Raw genomic sequence first — 17,607 nt, forward strand, 5'->3', positions numbered from 1 at the left:
GGCACAATCGAAGCACTGGAGAGAGGATGCGCGCAAGTGCAAACAGACGAAAAATCTACGAGTCGAATTGAAAAATAATGGAACCTTTGAATGGATACATTTGTTCGGTATAGACACTGCAGCGCTAATTATTAAATTGATGAAAAGATAAAAGTGCTTCATGGACTTTAGAAAACTTAGAAACGTTAGATAAATTATAGAGATAACTAACAATAAGTTGATAAAGAGAAGGTTGGAGGTGAAGATTGGTGAAGATAAAAATCCAAGAGATGTAAGAAAAAAGTGTATTAATGAAAAATAGAATTAGAACAAGCGAAAAATATTATAAAGTAAAAATAAAACAAAGTACACAAGATATGAAAGATAGAAGAGCAGAGAATAAACACTAAAAATAAAGTATAGAGGGAAGGGGTTCAGCCTGAGCGAATTGAAGGTAGAGCGATAGAGCGGGAGAGGGGAGATTCAAAGAGAGAAATAAATGGAAGAAATTGATTAGGATTAAAAACAGACGACGAGTCGATCAGAAATTCGGACAGAAATCAGTTAGATATTATTTAGTTGAACGGGGCAGGCCGAGCCCACGAATCACAGATATATATTTGTTCTAAATTACCGACTGCATCGAGGAAATGCAGTCCCTCTGTTGAGAAACGTGCGAACTGCACTTTCTCTCGAGACAGTCCGCAGCCGCGCAGTGAGCCGCAGCAAGCGAAATGCCGGTTTCCAAGTTCAGTTTATGGCGAGAACCTGGACGGGGCGCGTTTATTCATTCTATTCTTGTTTGCCGAGCGACGTGCCAGGTTCTCTCGTCTTCGATTCTCGTTCACGATCTTTCGATGAAACAGTTCCAACAAGTACGGAACAGCGTACTAAGTTGTAGTAGCAGCAGGTTATGCCAGTCGAGACGAGCGTGATCGATATTTCCGTAAAGAAAATGACACGTACCAGCGGCGAAATTCTCCGAGCTAATTGATGGTTCGTTTTATGTGATACTTTGCATCGGAACAGGAAGCTCGCTATCGTATTTACGCGGTAAAAATGGTTGTGCATTTCCTCCAGCGACGATTGTGTGAGTGCCCGACGTTCAATCACCAGCAGCAGGATAAGAAAAATCCTTGTCCATATCCGAGAGCGTGCTGGTTTCTTCTTGTTTCTCTCGGTGCACACACACAGGCGTGCGCGCACGCACATTGTTGCACACGCGGCGATCGTTAATGGGTCAAGTAGCCTATGGCCCTTTAATAAATTTGCTCAACAGAAACGGAGCTCCGAAGGCCTGTTGGGAAACATGTCGTGCTTTAACGGACCAAGTGTTCAATGACTCGTAAACCGACAAAAAGGACTGCGTTCCATCGGCGTTGTCGTTGAAAAACGCCGGCGAAATTAAACCTGGTGAATTTTACGCGTTCGGATTATGCAATTATACAAGTGACACGAAGGTTAACACACTTGGCTAACTCACGTGTTCCAATTGCAATTTTTGTCTCGCCAAAGGGGTCGGGAATGTTGGAAAAAAATTAGAACGTTGGCCGCGCAATTATATACCCAGGACTTTTTCAATTCGCCAACTTTTCGGTCTTTGCTCTTATTTTTTTCGCTTCCGACGTTTGCCGATTATCTTTTTTTCTGCTTTTTTATTTTTCTTTATATACATACTCGTCCAAACGATAAATATGTTTTCGCCAATAATTTCAATTATCGAATTAGGGGAGTATCGAGATTATTTCTGCCCGCTGGTACATATGTATATATAACGGTAAGGATACCCGTTCACGAAGAATGCATATTGTTCGCGGTTCTTGCAAAAAGTATGAAGGCTAGCCGCGACTTTTCCTCCACTAACGTGCGATAAAATTCGCGCTCTACCTGGGTATATAAGCAACCGAGTGGCTTCGGTTTCTTTCAGTTCTGCGCCGTATATCGCGAATAGCGAATGCTGTCAATTTAGACAGGTATTATCATTTATTTTTACTTTTTTTTTTTATTCATGGCACCGCAGTATAATTAAAGAGTAACGCACCCGTGAGAAGCTCCGGCGCTACGGTGAAAGTCGAGACTTTCACAGGTAAAAATATTTCGCGCTTTTGACCGATCATAGTACAACCAATAAGTTATTTCCATTCGAGAGAAATAGATTAGAAATTTTATTTAAAAGTTGGTGAACATGCAATTCTCTTCCAGTTATATTTTATTGATTTCACAACATTCGAATAGTAAAGTGTAAAGAAATGGACAAATTCTTTAATAAAAATGCAGTAATGAGAAACGGCGCTGGTTTCCGTTTTTTTTCTAAATGTCCAGACTGGCCATTTCTTTCGTAGTAATTTTATAGTTTTTTTAAGTCGATATTGGCAGTTCAAATGACTGTTTTTTGTTTGAAAGGCTGAGAATATTCTGGATTTTTTCGGAGGTGCATATTTCTCGATCCGTAATGGCCCCCAATGCCATAGACCGAAAATGGCAGTCGAAAGATGACAAATTAAACAAATTGAGGAAATTTGTTAGGAAAAGGATACCGATCGTTCGTTGGCTGCCAACGTACGATTCGGATAAATTTTTGAACGATGCTATCGCCGGCATTACCGTGGGCCTCACTGTGATGCCACAAGGGCTCGCCTATGCTACTTTGGCGGGTCTAGAACCACAGGTCACTATTCTAATATGTTTATTATCATTTGATTTGAACACGGTCGAATAAAATTGATAAAATCGCGATATTGCAGTATGGACTCTACTCTGCATTTATGGGCGCTATGGTATACATAATTTTTGGGTCATGCAAAGACATCACAATTGGACCAACTGCATTAATGGCACTTATGACGCACGAATACGTTCAGGGTAGAAACGCCGACTTCGCGATATTGCTTGCATTTCTGTGCGGTTGCCTGCAAATTTTAATGGCTTTTCTACGTTTAGGTAATAATTCACCTCGGTTATTAGATTAGTCGTTGCATCATTAACAAAAATATAACTGCTGGCTCCGGTGTAGTTTACTAATTAATTTGCAATATTTTGCAGGAGTACTTATAGATTTCATATCGATACCTGTCACAGTTGGCTTCACCTCTGCCACTTCCGTGATAATTGTGGCCTCCCAGCTGAAAGGACTTCTGGGACTAAAGATCTCCTCTCAAGGATTTTTAGACACTGTGACAAAAGTGTTCAGAAATATTCATAAGACTAGTCTGTGGGATACCGCAATGAGTCTCTCCTGTATCGTTGTTCTATTAATGTTTAGGGTAATGTATATTGCTATTCTCCCAAGTATACATAACGTTTGTCAACTGCAATTAACGATTAACGCTAAAACTACCGAGCATTGAAAATGACAAGGTTCTATTTATTTACATTTATCATTTTCCATGTAAGCAAGGTCATAATTTCGTAATAATTTCAAAATTAAAAATGTAAGACCTGTCATTTGACCGGCAGTGGTAGGTTTAGTGTTATTACTCATGGTCCATTCATTTTTCCTTCATTGGCATTAATGAATCGATTAATCTCCGATTCGTCTTTATTGCACGCTTCAATTGCATTGTTTTTATCTCTTATTCCACAGAAAATGAAAGAAGTGAAATTCGGCTGTAATAACGAAAAGCCGAACAAGTACCATAGAACATTCACAAAAATAATATGGCTAATCTCTACGGCTCGAAATGCTATTATCGTGATTGTGTGCTCCGCTATTGCATACAAATTGAACTCAACGGAGACCGGTTCTTCGTTCATTCTGACGGGCACCGTCCGGTCCGGTCTTCCACATTTTCGATTACCTCCTTTCTCCACGCAAATTGGGAATCGCACGCTGGGCTTCGCCGAGATGTGCTCGGAATTAGGAGCGTCCATAGCACTGGTACCCATAATCGGGGTCCTCGGGAACGTGGCGATAGCGAAAGCTTTCGCGAACGGCGACAAAGTGGACGCTACCCAAGAACTAATCACCCTAGGAATTTGCAACGTGCTTGGTTCTTGTGCAAGTTCGATGCCAGTTACTGGCTCGTTTAGTAGGTCCGCTGTAAATCATGCGAGCTGCGTGAAAACGCCAATGGGTGGCTTGTACACAGGAATATTAATATTATTGGCTCTAAGCCTGTTAACGCCGTACTTTTACTACATACCGAAGGGTAATTTGCGTTCTCATTTACAATATATTCTCGCGTTTAGGTGACACGTCTGACACGATATTATATTACCTTTACAGCCTCCCTGTCGGCAGTTATTATCTGCGCAGTGATATACATGATCGAATATCAAGTCGTGAAACTAATATGGAAGACTAGCAAGAAAGATCTGATCCCAATGTTTGTCACATTTTTATTCTGTCTCACTGTCGGCGTGGAATATGGCATACTGATGGGTGTAGGGACGAATCTCGTCTTCTTATTGTATCCCTCTGCACGGCCGACAATACACGTTGACAAATGCACGGTGAGTAGCGTGTTATAATTCACGATTCGACTGCGGATTTGATGGATTTATAAGGAAAATTGGTTCATTTTCAGACTGCTTCTGGAGCCGAGTACCTATTGGTAACGCCGGGGAACAGTCTTTACTTCCCCGCTGTCGATTTCATTAAGAAATCAGTTGGCAACGCAGGAATAAAGCAGGGCTCCTGTCAAGTCCCGGTTGTCGTTGATTGCAGATACGTCTTGGGAGCGGATTTCACAGCTGCGAAAGTAAATGTTACTGTTCGAAAAATTCTGGATACATTCGAATATTGTATTATTCTTTGTCCGTAGGGGATTGCGACGCTGATCAACGAGTTTAACAGTCGGAAACAGGGTCTGTATTTTTACAACCCTCGATCAGATGTGATTACAGTGCTGAAAGGAACATGCGGGGAAGAATTCCAATATATTTCCACCCAAGAGGAATTATCGTACTTCCTGTCAACGCATCAAGGTTCGAAGACCGATCATTCTCTCGTTATGTATATGTCATTACATATTAAAATAAAATCGGGCACGAATTTTTGCACCGACCTAATATCTTTGTGATTTAATTTTTCCGAGTTATTTTTCAGAGAAAACGTCGCAACAACTACTGGAGATCGCGCGCGACAAATCGCACGAACCTTTGATGCTGGCCAACCCAGAAGTGATCCATCGCAATGGACGCTCGTGTCAGGAGCTCAGCGAAGTGACGACCACCCTGTTACATGCTACAGCTAGTTAAAAAACGAGACGCGGCACAGTGTTGTTATATCCGAAAGGTTGAATTCAATATTTTTCTATCGACTGAATGTTTTCCTTGTGCCTTAAATGGAACTATGAGGTTGCATTCTTTTGCTGCATCACGCGGGGCTCAAGCGGCGCGTGCGTTCGGTCGAATCGTGGTCGTGGACTGTCGGCTGTCGGGCATGTCGGAACCCGTCGCGAGTGTGAGCGTGCGAGCGTGTTAACCAATATACAATATGCAATATACATATACTTTTGTGTTCCAAGCGTTACATATTCACTATTTATTATATTATCTTCATCGGTAGAAATGGTTCTACCAACATTGTGTTTTATTTCTCTCGCGTTTTTCCATTCTAAGAATAAATAAATATTAATTTTATATACCAAAGACCACGCCACTCTTTTCAAATATAACCCAACAAAAGGAACAAAGCGCGTCTTCATTGTAGAATCTTGTCGAATGTTTTACAGTATTAAGTAAGTTGGTGTACGTGGCTGCGAAATGACAAATATTTATTCAACGCAATAAGTTACTCGAAAAGTGTCACCGCTAATAGTCTACTAACACGATCTGCGAATGTGAAACCGTACATCAGATTCGATCGCCTTCGCTGGAGAACAATGAAAAAGAAAAAACTGTAAATATGTATATGTATATTGTTGTGTGCATAAATCCTATAATTGTTGTATCTCTTGTTTTCTATATATTTGTTGTGTTTATTGGAAATAAATACCATGAAGACCATGATATAAGTTCAGTTCACTCGAATGGGTTGCGTTTGAATGTTATTTCCCTTCTAAATATAAGGGTAACAGCTTTTATTTATTTCGCGAATACAAATTAGTTATAATAAGTTAGAAGAGAGCTTGAACTTATCGATAATGATTATTACAACGATGATAACTCGTAGACTTATTTCATAATCATTGCTGCCTCCTTGCGTATACTTTGTACACTCTTTTTTTCTCGGGCCGTTTATAAATTACAGTCTTCGCTCGGTCCGCGATATAATTACAGGTTTGTAATTACGTGTGGTGAAAAATAATATTGCACAAAATTCATCAATAGCGTGACACTCCATCACCGAAGATCTATCTTCGTAACGCGAACGGCTACATGTTGATCGTAGTCATCGGAAACGTCGACTCGAATATACAGGGTGATTCGGAAAACATTTAATTGATAAATTCTTCTCGAGAATTCACCCATATTTATTTACATCGATACTTTTCACGAAAACCAACGAAAGCTATAAATAGAATCACTACCGTAGTTCTCTCCGCGGTAATAATCGTGTAATAAGTAATAATCATGTCGAAAGAGAAAGGTACAGCCGAATCAGGACGTCCTCAGTGGAAACAACGCTATCAGGGCACGGCTGAGTTTGATATTACATAAATTAGATATTAGAGAAAGAAAATATCATTCGCTTTAAACTCGAATATTCGTTGATAATACTTGTCCTGATAAGAGGAGCCAATTGAAGGATATACATTCGATGTTTGCTTCGTACACGATAAGCCAACGCGGATATCTAAAGAGAGCTGAACGAATGTCGTTCATAAAGCTTTTCTATTCGAACTCGAACCGTATATACAAAAATATCTGGTATCGTAGTATCTGATAGTTCGAAGTCTGTGTTTCCGAGAGCGCGCTTAGAAATCTACATTGAACCGCAAGAGACCTACATACATACTTTCAGTAGAGTCCCGACACAACGTCCGTCACTTTTCCGCGGTTTCCGGTCGCCGACGAGGTCGTGTTTCTTCTCCCAACGGGGCTCTCCTTGATCTGCTGGTTTCCGGAGTATTTTCCAGCATTGAACCGATTCTTTCCGAGACCGAAAGTGTCGTAAGTTCGCCCAGCGAATATACCTGAATCGTTTGATTTGAATCTGTTCCCGATGTTCTCCTGTTGGCCGAACGACGAGTTCTGCCTGGATCCGTTCTTGCCCATGATCGTCGGAGCGCAATCAAAATCCAATTCGTTCCTCTTGGCGGAATTCAATTCGTTTTGACAGTTCCACTCGCGGTTCCTTTGCTCCTCGTAAAGCTCGTCGCTCCTCAATTGTTTGTTATTCACGCCAACATTATAAAACTGATCGTTCTTCAGATGTTTGCTCCTGGATTCTCCCTTTTTGCTCTTGGTCTCCTCGTAGCTTCTCGAGTCGTCGAGTCTGCTGGACTTGGACCTGCTCAGCTGTCTCTCGTCCCTCGATTTCTTCTTCTGATGCTTGCCCGAGCTCCATTGACTCTTCTCCTCCGTGATCACTATGTCCACGATCGAGTCGAGACCCTCGTCGATTCTGTCCAACGACTTGGTCAACAAGCTGGGCGATTTCGGAGCCTCGCCGGATCGAGGTGTTCGAGTCAGCAACGGTTCTAGATTAAAATCCGTCACGTAGAAGAGTCCGCTGTCGCTGCCTCCTCTCGACGAGCACTGTTCCCTCTTGGCCACGTGAGACACGTGATGGAAGGACTCGGACCTGCGCATCCTGTTCCTCGAGCTGTCCTCGAAGAACTGGTGCTCCTGCTTGTTCAGGTTCTCGGAGCTGCCCGGCCTCCCGTAGCTCTGCAGACTCCGGTGCTCGTCGAACGAGTTCAGGCTCTCGAACTTCCTGATGTGGCTCTCGACCCGGCTCCTTCCGGACCTCCTTGACCTTGGACTGGAGGCGCTGGACTCGAGGTAGTCGTGGCTCGTCGACCTGCGAAGCAGTTTCCTCTTCTCCACCTCGCTCCTGTACTTCGAGTTGTGCCTCTGCACGAACCCATCCTGCCTCGGCTTCGACTCGTTCTTCGTCCTGCACGAGCTCTCGTAATTCCGGATCGTCTTCAAGTCCTTCTCGTCCTCGCTGAAGTGTCGGAGATCGTCGAAGCTCTTCTTCAACTTGCCATCCTGCTCGACGTTCGTGTTCCTCGACTGCTTCTCGAAGCGATTAGGATCGGAGTTAGTTCTGATCTGCTCCTCGTAAGTTTGATTCTTCCCGTTGTACTTGAGCCTGGAGGCGCTGAGCAAGGAGTCGCTACCGTCCCCTAAAGTCTCCTCTTCGATCTCTTCGTCGTGGGAGTTGTAGGTCTCTTCGTGGTCCGGGAAGTCGCAGTGTCTCACTGCCATGATACTGGACAGGCATGGCGGCGATCTTCTCGGAGGTTGAGGGTGCAGGATCGTCGGGACAATGGCGTCCTCTATCTCCGGCCCTTTTATCACGATCTTGACGCTGCCTTCGACGGAGGACTTCGAGATCCTCCTCGCGTCAGGGTTCGGTCGTCTGTTGCTGCCCGAGTCCGTGCTGTAGTCTCGCTCGTTGCCGAAGTAGGTCACCTGCTCGCCTTTCATCACGCTTTGCGAGACGGTCGAGCCACCGTTGGACTTTGGCAGCTTCGTATCGGATTGCTGGTCCCTCTTCAGCACCCTGTCCAGCAAGTAGGACTCCGAGCTCTTGTACATCGAGTCTTTCGAAGGAGCCTGAACAATTCGTTCCTTCTCCTCGCGATTCTTGTCGCCGAACTCCTGCTCGGCGTCCTTCACGATGATCCTGAGCTCCTCGATCACGTCGTCGATGGTGGTCTCCTGATCGTTGTCCGGCGACGAACTATGCTTCTGGTGACCTCGCAGCTGGTGTTTACCGTTCTCAGGACTACTGGATCTCTCCGAGGAGCTGATCCCCTCGTCCTCGGCGTTCGAGGACACTTTCGGCGACTGCTTCGGCCCGAGCACCGTCACCTTCTCACGGTCCTCCAGGTTGTAGTTGTTCAGCTTCTCCACTTGGAGCTGTTGCAGCTCGGCCTGCAGGGTCGATACCTTTTTGCTGAGAATTCTACAAGTTTCCTCGGCACGTACCACTCGCCGCTGCAGCGCATCGACGTCGACGCAGTTGTGTGTCCACTTCTGGACCTCCTTGTGCAGAAGCTCGTTCAGGGCGTCCTCCTCCCTGCCGTCCAACTCTTTCAGCCATTCTTGAAGGACCTGCGGCTCTAATCCAGCTTCGCAGGCTTCGGCCTGCCGGACGAGAAACCGACTGTTAGACCGGAAATCGATCGGGATAAACTAGGAAGATGAACTCGGTTGCTTCGCGAATTGTATTTTCTAGGTTCCAGGAGAGGAGGATCTTCCAATGGGAAGGGGTCTAGGAAAAAAGTAATTTAGAGACAGAGTTTGAAGTTGGACTCACCTGAATGTACAACCTGGTCTGCGTGCGCGGTGCAGACTTCAGGAAAGCGTTCAGGAAGGAGACTCCTGCGACTCTCAGCGCAATGGCTGCTCTGGGAGCCAGGAGTGCGCCGGCGAGGAATCGGAATCGTCCACCCTCGCCGTACTTGAGTCTCAAAGTGGAGACCGCTTCGGAGACAGCTGCGTGGCCACCCGGAGCCTGGCAGACCTTCGTCAGTAGCTGGAACACAATAATGAATTCGTGCAGGAGTTACTTGAAGTAAAGGATGAGAGCAGTGGGAGGAGGAGGAGGATATTTTCATGGCGGTCTCTGGCCGGCAGTTAAGCCCGTCAACGGTTGCTCCTGCGGCCGGGGGCGAAGATAACGATCTCTCTATTCTCATTATATCCCCCTTCGAGACTGGCAGGTTTCTGTGATCACGTGCCGTGGAAGTAATTACCCCAGTTCGGTTAGTCAACGTCTCTGATCGTAACCGCGATGCTTGCCTGCGCTTCCTCGCAGCTAAACGAGAATGGGAAACGAGCGAGAGAAACAGAGGAGAGATATGAACACGTTGAGGCCACGTTGCGCGCATGAGTTTGCAAATGACGCTGGCCGAATAACGTTCGGATAGATGATAAAAACTGGTTCCGAGTTCCGAGGACGGACACTCTCGAAATAACGGGGCCCCGGAGGCCATCGAGCGGACCGTGTACGCTGGAAACCCGAGTTTACGAGCCTCTCAATGGGTCAGAGATGCCCAGGATACACCGCGATCGACAAACAGGGAGACTGACCCACTATCAGACTCCGCTTTGCCCGAATCGTTTCGAGAACTCTTTAATTAACCGTTCTGTTTACAGTTCGAAAATACGAGTCGTACTGCCAGAGAAATAATGCGATATCCTCCTGGACACCGTCGACCAAATTAAAAAAAAAAGACAGGCTACCCTAAATTTCTGAATAAAATAAAATACAGCCACGTTTCTCTTTCGTTCGGTCCACACATTATGTATTATAATCTACCGTTCTGTTGCGGTTCAAAAATAAGACTCGAAGATACGAGAATTCGTATAACGCGAGGCTCGCCTGTGATTTAATCGATACAAGCGGTAAATCGTCTGTATCCGCTTCGGCTTTGATCGGATCGTTTCAGGAACTCTTTAATTAACCGCTCCGTTTGCAGCTCGCAAATACAGAAATAACGAGGCAATCCGAACAACAGATAAACCTTGAATGGAAATTTCTGAATCGAGCACGTTTTTCTTCACGCTTACCATACGAAATGTTTTAATCGATAAATTCAACCTGTTCTTCATCCGGGTTTGTATAAAGATCCGTCAGTCTAATTACTGTTACAAGTGAGAACCGCCTAACTCATCTAAATTCGATAACACTCTCGATTGGTGCAGCTGGAGCTAATTTTTAATCGGTATCGGAGTGTTATGCGATGCGTGTACGCGGCATTAACATTATTATGAATGGCAAGGAAGCGATGGCGCCTCGATAAGTATAAGCGGTTTAGCGGCGTTAAAACAAAATGCGTGTTGGATCCAGTCCAGATAGGACACGATCGTCTATCTTTGTGGATCTATTAAAGCCGATGCGCGACCGATAAAACTGCGATAACACTGCTGCGACGGGTTTCTTTTTTGATTAACAGTACCGCGGCACTCGGAGAACGGAAGTGACGATTGTTACCTGTAGAGCTAGAACCCGGGACCGGTTCAAGCTACTGGTCAGACAGACTGCCAGCGCGAGAAGACCGGGCTGCGCCTGCACCAGCAGTCTCGGAGCATCGGTGCATCTCTCGGCGCACGCAGCCAGACACTCGACGCATCCCAGCTCGTCCAGAGCTGCTCTTCTGGTGCCGACACGCGGACCCGTGTGACCGGAAGAGGGTGGAGAACTTTGAGCAAGCTGCACACCCCGGAGGGTCTCCAACAGCAGCGTGATCCCGTCGGCGGGCGGCGAGGCGAATTCCTGGACGAAGCTGCAAATTAATATCAATGTTCGCTTCACATACAAGTTTTCGTCAAATCAGATTGACAAGATTTTGATTGACAAGATTGAAAAATTCATTTTTTTGTTTTGTCACACGTTGTTACCTGGTTGCCTGGAAAATTATCAAACATTTCACGATCTAATGTCCTCGCTTCTAATGTCCATTTAATACTTCATCTATCCATTTTCATCGTAAACGCATACAAAGTCCACAGTCTATTTTATTGTTAGAGACAAAATTTCGTACGGCTCCGAAGAAGGTTCTCGGTGGGAGGAAAAGAGATTGTCAGGTGCATCGCGGATCGGAGAGCAGGCAAACGCATGGAATCTTCGTGAGTGGTTTTTTTCAGACGTGAGATGTCAAGTCGAAAGAGAGTCTGTCAGGACGAAGCGCGAGGTTTTCGTAATTGATTTCAAGCGGCGTTGAAATCGGCTGTGCGGTTGTCGTATGTGTTTTGCAAAGTGGCGCGTGATTGACTTAATTCCCTAATTGTATAGAGGTGGACCGGAAGCATCTGTAACGGTACGAGAGCGCGGCCGTGACGGCCAGTGCCGTCGCACGTCGGAGAGGAGCCATTGAACCGCGCTGACAGAGAATGAAAAAACAGTAATTACATAATTATGGGACCGCGCGATAAACAGAAAAAGGGTAATCCGGTTTTATAAGGCGCACCGGTAAGCGAGTTCCTGCGCGGTTGTCAACGGAGCGATTATGCGAGTAAGTGTGACGGTACAAGAACCGGGCAACTATTAACGAAGTTAATGCCGAGGAAGAGGAGAGGAAAGTACGGTTCAATTAAATTACACGGTCTCGCGCGGTCACTGAAAACATCATTATTACTCAGAAGGAAGATGTTCGCAGCGAAATTTCATTCTTTCCAATGTTTCTTTTTACCCGTTTACTTTACTCCAAAAAAATCCAACTTGTATGGTCCAGTTTTGAAAAATGTATCGTCCAATTAAAACTGTTCCGATATTACCGGGACAAACTGTACAAAGATATTACTCTTGACCAGGATTGCGGGCAAACTTGCAAATGCGGTGGCTCATCGGCGGAACACAAATAATCCGACGCCGATCGATAAATGAAAATTCCATCGTTTGTCCGCCGCGGCGGATATCGATGCTCGATTGTCAGCGAGAGTCTCGGATGTCTATCGACGTCGTTATTGCCGTTTTATGCGCGATTGTTCCAGCAACTGAGTCTCCGCGTTACGATATCGCTTTACCAGATATATCGTATTCATCGATCGTTCGCGACCGGCAAGCGGCAAGACGAATAACACGATCGTTTCCCCTCGTTTACCCCCCTCTCTCTCTCTCCCTTTCTTTCTATGCGTGTGTGTGCAGTGTGTGCGAGTACACCTGTGCGCGACGCGACGGGTCTTTAGGCATTCGCGGACGGGTGCAAGGACAGGGAAATAGATATTATGACTGTCAAAGGGAGTGACGCGTCCGCGGGACGAAGAAGTTTGTTTCAATGCTAGCCGCGGGTTTCTTCTCCGGACAACGAGTCCGCGCCCGTAATGGACGAGTGCTATCTTCGATCGTGTCACGTTAGTTTCCTTAATTATACAGCTGAAACACGTGTAGCATGGTGCACCAGCACCAGCCGGTCTGTCAGCGTCGTACGCCTCGCAGCAATCTCTCTCTGATCGGAGCCGTGAGAATCTTCTTGCCGAGACGCCTTTTGTCACTTTCTAGAACCACCTTTGTTGCCTTATGCAATCCGCTTCGAGAACTAGTCTCGTTGCCAGCCCCGTCATTCGTCGATTTCCTCTTTGGAAAAACTTTCATACTTCGTTCGTAGATTTGTTCGGCGGAGTTGTTCGATTCGACAAACAAGTAGCTCCAACTATGACTCATCGACTAGGACTGGGTCAAGTGGCCAAAGCTTTCGATCACAATATTTGTGTATTCTGCTCGCTACATCTTATCTAATCTACGGCAGACTATATTCCGCACTATCAACCGTCTCGATAAAAGCCGATCCGGGTTTTCGGTAGATTCCCCAATCTCCGACATATGTACTATTTTTAATCTTTCATCATCCGTTTACGTGCGAGAATCGTTACAGAAAAATAACATTTAACAATGATAAGCAGTCAACGACCGGTCGGGACACGTGCTTTCTATGTACAGCGGAGTTAAGTATTCACTCCGAATATATCGTGGTAAACGTGACACGATTAACTGTTGGCTTTTCAAGATTTCAATCTTCAAAACAATCGCTTACGAATAAAAGAAAGAATAATTGCATAGTCATACAATAGACACGCGTGTTCCCTTTCCTCCAGGAGGCACCGCACAACAAAAAAAGAACTAACAATCTCTGCAACCATAAAATAAATCATGGTACAAGGGCTTAAGTACCGTACAGTTAAATGAATCATAGTTAAAAACCAATGTCGCCAGGACACCGCAGTTCGTTCGTCAGGGAATCGTTGTAGTGCCTCGAAAATTTTTGCCGGCCGCTTGGATAAACAACCATGATAAATCATGCTAGCCTGTGCCCCGGCACGAAGAAAGGAATAGACGGAGAAAGCAAATGGTATTCGGAGAGACGTTCGGCCAGACGTCGACTCTATAAACACCGTGTATAAGCGCCGTGCACGCGGTTTGAATGCATGCAAATGAGTATTAAAACGTTTTCTATGTACCCGGGCCGCCTATGTACTCGTCGCCCATTTACCCGCGGGTAAACAGCCGGGGAAACAGAAAGAGAGAAAGAGAGAGTTCCCTTCTAACAATAGACGCATTATGTTGCCGGCCGCGGCCGTATTATGCATACCGTGCTAGAGGTATCGTGATGGCCGGTTATCGATGCGGGGCTGTGTGCGTGCGCGAAATACACGCCTGTGTCGCGATTCACACCGTGGTTCGCTTTTGTTGGACGCGCCTTAAAAATCACGGCTGGACCATGCTGTTAGAAAATGAAAGCTGTAGAGATCGAGGAGTATGGACCGTATTGCACCGGGAGCAATTTAAATTGCCCTTTGGGGCATTAGACGTTAGAAAAAGAAGCGACTCACGGTGCAATCTGATAACAATAAGCTCCATCTAATAAACGATCGCCTATTTCACAGAATTTTTAGGGGAAATCGTGAGCAGACGCATTAGCACGCAGCTCCCCGTCCAACGAAAGCAAAATGCGCTCTCTCTCCCGAGACAAGGGTGTAAAAAATGGCGCCTGACAGCGGACGTCTTGATTGGTGTGAAGTGGCGGCTCGTGGGATCGAACAAATAAAGCTGAACGCTCCAAGGGACCACGGCGGATGATCGTTTCTATTTAAATTCGACGCCCCAAGGTGTATAGGCTCTAGTCCCCGGCTATGAGATTTCACGGGGATCGCGTGTGCGAACGTGTCCGTAGGCCAATGAAAAATCGCGTGCCGGATTCGAGGAGGACAAAGAGGAATTTTGTTCCAAGGCGAGCGACTGCGCTATCGAAAACACGCTTTCCTGGAGACGTCATGCGATACCTCCTCCTCGGCCTGGGCTCTGGCTGGCATGGGTGCATTATATTACACCCTGCATTATGCAGACCACGCCGCGCACGTAAGAATGCCTTCGGCGGACGGGGCATGAATATCAAGCGTTCGTTATTGCCCGGCTGTATGTGGGCACACCCTAAAATCCACAACGCGATGGACGACGCGACCGAAGAAAACGAAAGGACGCAACGACGACGACGACGACGACTACGACGGGCGTGTGTTTCGTATAATTTATTACTGCATCCGTCGCATCTTCTCGCAGTCTTACCGTAGACGACGCAGGACGAATTGATCCTGTCACGATGCATCGAGGAAAACTGTGTTTAATCGAACCATAGACGAGGTTTATTTATCGCCGCTTTGTGCTGGGCCCTATAAATGAAATTGAAGTCTGTAGGTCGCTGACTGTTTGCGTTTCGCTAAACTGCGGATATTTATGCAAAATAAAATCTGCATTCGTTGCAAGGTACAGGAACCGAGTACACACGTTTAGTTCTCTTTTTAATTAATAATTTGAACAAGCTGGAATATTCCGAAAATAATTAAAGTAATTAATTCGGAACAATCCACTAGGATCAACAGTGATTCACTTTCGAAAGAATATGTTTCAGTCAACTTGTGCATGCGGAATTCGCACAGCATGTAACTAGGTAAGACTGTTTCTAGTAATAGAAACACAGCTGCAAAAGGACAACGCCTTGATCTGTAATGATTGCGAGTTCATTTAAGCCGTTAACGATTACATGTTAATCAGTGCACTAATTGCCAATGAACAGAAATGGTGCCGGAAGCGAACCGCGTTCGCCGCGGGAGGATCAAGCTAGGTATCGTCTCACTTTCGAATCGAGACGAATAAAAGTGAATGTTAAATGAGGAGATCTGACTCAATTAAAATTAATTAAACGAGCATCTCGATCCAGGAAGGGTGGAGTCTGGTGTACGGCGCGGCGAGTTGAACTTGTTGTTCGACTATCGTCGATCCTACGATCCTAGGATTGCCGATTGACAATCCGTACAACGTGCTCTCTTCTGAAACGTTTGGTAGCGTAATTTGAGCTGTTGGATGTTCAATCGAAACCGATATCGAAAGCGTGGTTGATATGGCGAAGCTAGAAACAGAAACGGGATCAGATAATCGCGCGGAAAAAGAAACGAGACTTCCTCGGTTTCCATTAGGTAGGAAGCGGTTACGCATTCGCTGTTAGGCGAAGCGGAAGCATCGTGGGGTATCGCGGGTTCGGTGGCCGGTCGAGGCTTCTTCTCTTGGCCGGTGTTGATATTCCACACTGCCTCTCTCGAGACAGGAGAAAAAAACGGGGAAACGGGGCCTGGCTGTCTATAAAATAAGCGCGTTCACTCTGCAAACATGTTTTACCGCAGTCGGCGTTGTAATTACTCGGTTCAAGGTTCACATTAATTAAAATCCTCCGCCTGTAACTGCGTGTCCCGCTTCACGGCACGCCGCAAGGGACTTCATTATGCGCATTACCTTGCGAACGCATTCAGAGTTGCTGCAGACACTTTGTGATAACCATCAACATCTGCGGTGGACAGTTATATTATTTTCATAGCGTTATTTTGTATTGATTATACTACACAATTTTGTAACTAGCATTTATTTCGTTGCTCATCTTCGTGGCTAAAATGTTTAACTAAATGCAAAGTATCGTTGAGATTGTGGACGTCGCTGTGGCAGCGAACGTGTTAATGTCTGTCCCACTTCGCTATGTAATAGTATTCGCAAGAAAGAAACCTTGCTCAAAGAGAACGACACCCCCACCGTAGGCATAAAAATATTTCGTTATCCTGTGGGAATGCCGGTCCATCCTGCACATTGTATTTCGCCGTGCTCCTGCCCGGGCGTGCAATAAAGACGGTATAACAACGACGATAATGGCAAGTTCGTTTCGTTACGTGTTCCATTGTGAGTCAGGTGAAATTCGCTCCGGGCATACAAAGCTGCTCAGGTGAATGGAGGCAGGGATCCATTGAGAGGCGGGCACGTCAATCGAGGGAGAAGAGATTTTAAAGGGGCAATGATTGACAAAAGACACAGGTCGTCGCGGAATATCAATGAAAGCGACGCGACGCCTGATTCGCATGACAAGGGCCGACTGCGTAACACACTCGCGTGCGATGAACACGCGTACACTACCGGCCAAAAGTGTCGGTGCACGTGTGAAATATTTTCAATTTTTTTGTCAATTACATTCGATAAATAATCGACAACAATAAGATTGGAGACGGAGATTACACCTATTTCTAACTGTGAAACTATAGAAACCGCGGAATAAGACACGACGAAAAATTAAACAGTCTGTACTCGCGTGTGGAATAAAAATGCAGCAGGTGCGCTCAAACTTTCGGCCGGTACTGTATGTATAACACGCATAACACGAGCATAACAGAAACCTCGGGAGTACAGGGAACATGCTCGCGTGCTGCTCTTTCCGTAATTCTTTCGACACCTCCCCGCCGAGCACGAATCGTTTCCCCAGTGAATCCGCGAAGCTTTAATTGGAAAGGCACACGGGTGTCTAATTAAATGTGCCCGGAGTTAATAGTCGATAACAACTCGCTGCGGCGCGGCGCGGCGCGTCTCGGCGTTCCTTTCGTTGTTTCTTGCTTCGCTGGGTCGGCGCACGGTTTAATAACACGTCAGTTTTCATCGACCGTCTAGTCACTCTGGTCCCAGGTGGGCACGCGAATGCGAAGATGAGCGATCCACAGGATCGAGATCGATCCTCGTCCGAAGAAAGTGCGCCGCGCTGC

General features: G+C 45.9%; 2 protein-coding genes across 11 annotated transcripts in view; one reads left to right on the plus strand and one right to left on the minus strand.

Moving 5' to 3' along the window:
• The first annotated feature begins 663 nt into the window (after nt 1–663).
• On the plus strand, nt 664–5,872 carry LOC143214812 (sodium-independent sulfate anion transporter). Of its 9 annotated transcripts, none has more exons than XM_076436231.1 (10): nt 664–1,069; nt 1,259–2,065; nt 2,383–2,647; nt 2,724–2,919; nt 3,022–3,242; nt 3,563–4,127; nt 4,205–4,431; nt 4,506–4,679; nt 4,743–4,905; nt 5,027–5,872. In XM_076436231.1, the coding sequence occupies exons 3-10, from the start codon at nt 2,432–2,434 to the stop codon at nt 5,176–5,178; spliced, it is 1,914 nt and encodes a 637-aa protein (XP_076292346.1). In that variant the 5' UTR covers nt 664–1,069; nt 1,259–2,065; nt 2,383–2,431; the 3' UTR covers nt 5,179–5,872. The 9 variants fall into 9 exon arrangements, with proteins under 9 accessions (XP_076292346.1, XP_076292347.1, XP_076292349.1 ...); XM_076436232.1 differs by having other exon boundaries at nt 664–1,032; XM_076436234.1 differs by having other exon boundaries at nt 664–975.
• A 475-nt stretch (nt 5,873–6,347) lies between these two features.
• Mwh (multiple wing hairs) overlaps nt 6,348–17,607 on the minus strand; it is a 48,404-nt gene continuing 37,144 nt past the window's right edge. For both annotated transcript variants that reach the window (XM_076436220.1, XM_076436221.1), the window contains exons 4-6: nt 11,036–11,327; nt 9,356–9,574; nt 6,348–9,183 (exon numbers count right to left, since the gene is read on the minus strand). In XM_076436220.1, coding sequence (XP_076292335.1) covers nt 6,883–9,183; nt 9,356–9,574; nt 11,036–11,327 — 2,812 coding nt within the window. In that variant the 3' untranslated portion in view covers nt 6,348–6,882. The remainder of the gene's footprint in view (nt 9,184–9,355; nt 9,575–11,035; nt 11,328–17,607) is intronic.

This window comes from Lasioglossum baleicum, chromosome 13 (genome assembly GCF_051020765.1).
Source record: "Lasioglossum baleicum chromosome 13, iyLasBale1, whole genome shotgun sequence".
NCBI classification, from domain to species: domain Eukaryota; kingdom Metazoa; phylum Arthropoda; class Insecta; order Hymenoptera; family Halictidae; genus Lasioglossum; species Lasioglossum baleicum.

Excerpts from the sequence above, each read along its gene's own strand:
- LOC143214812 (XM_076436229.1), top strand. The coding sequence starts at position 2,432 with ATGGCCCCCAATGCCATAGACCGAAAATGGCAGTCGAAAGATGACAAA. Across the intron at positions 4,432-4,505 it reads TACACGTTGACAAATGCACG|ACTGCTTCTGGAGCCGAGTA; the intron begins GTGAGTAGCGTG and ends GTTCATTTTCAG. Across the intron at positions 4,680-4,742 it reads CGGATTTCACAGCTGCGAAA|GGGATTGCGACGCTGATCAA; the intron begins GTAAATGTTACT and ends CTTTGTCCGTAG.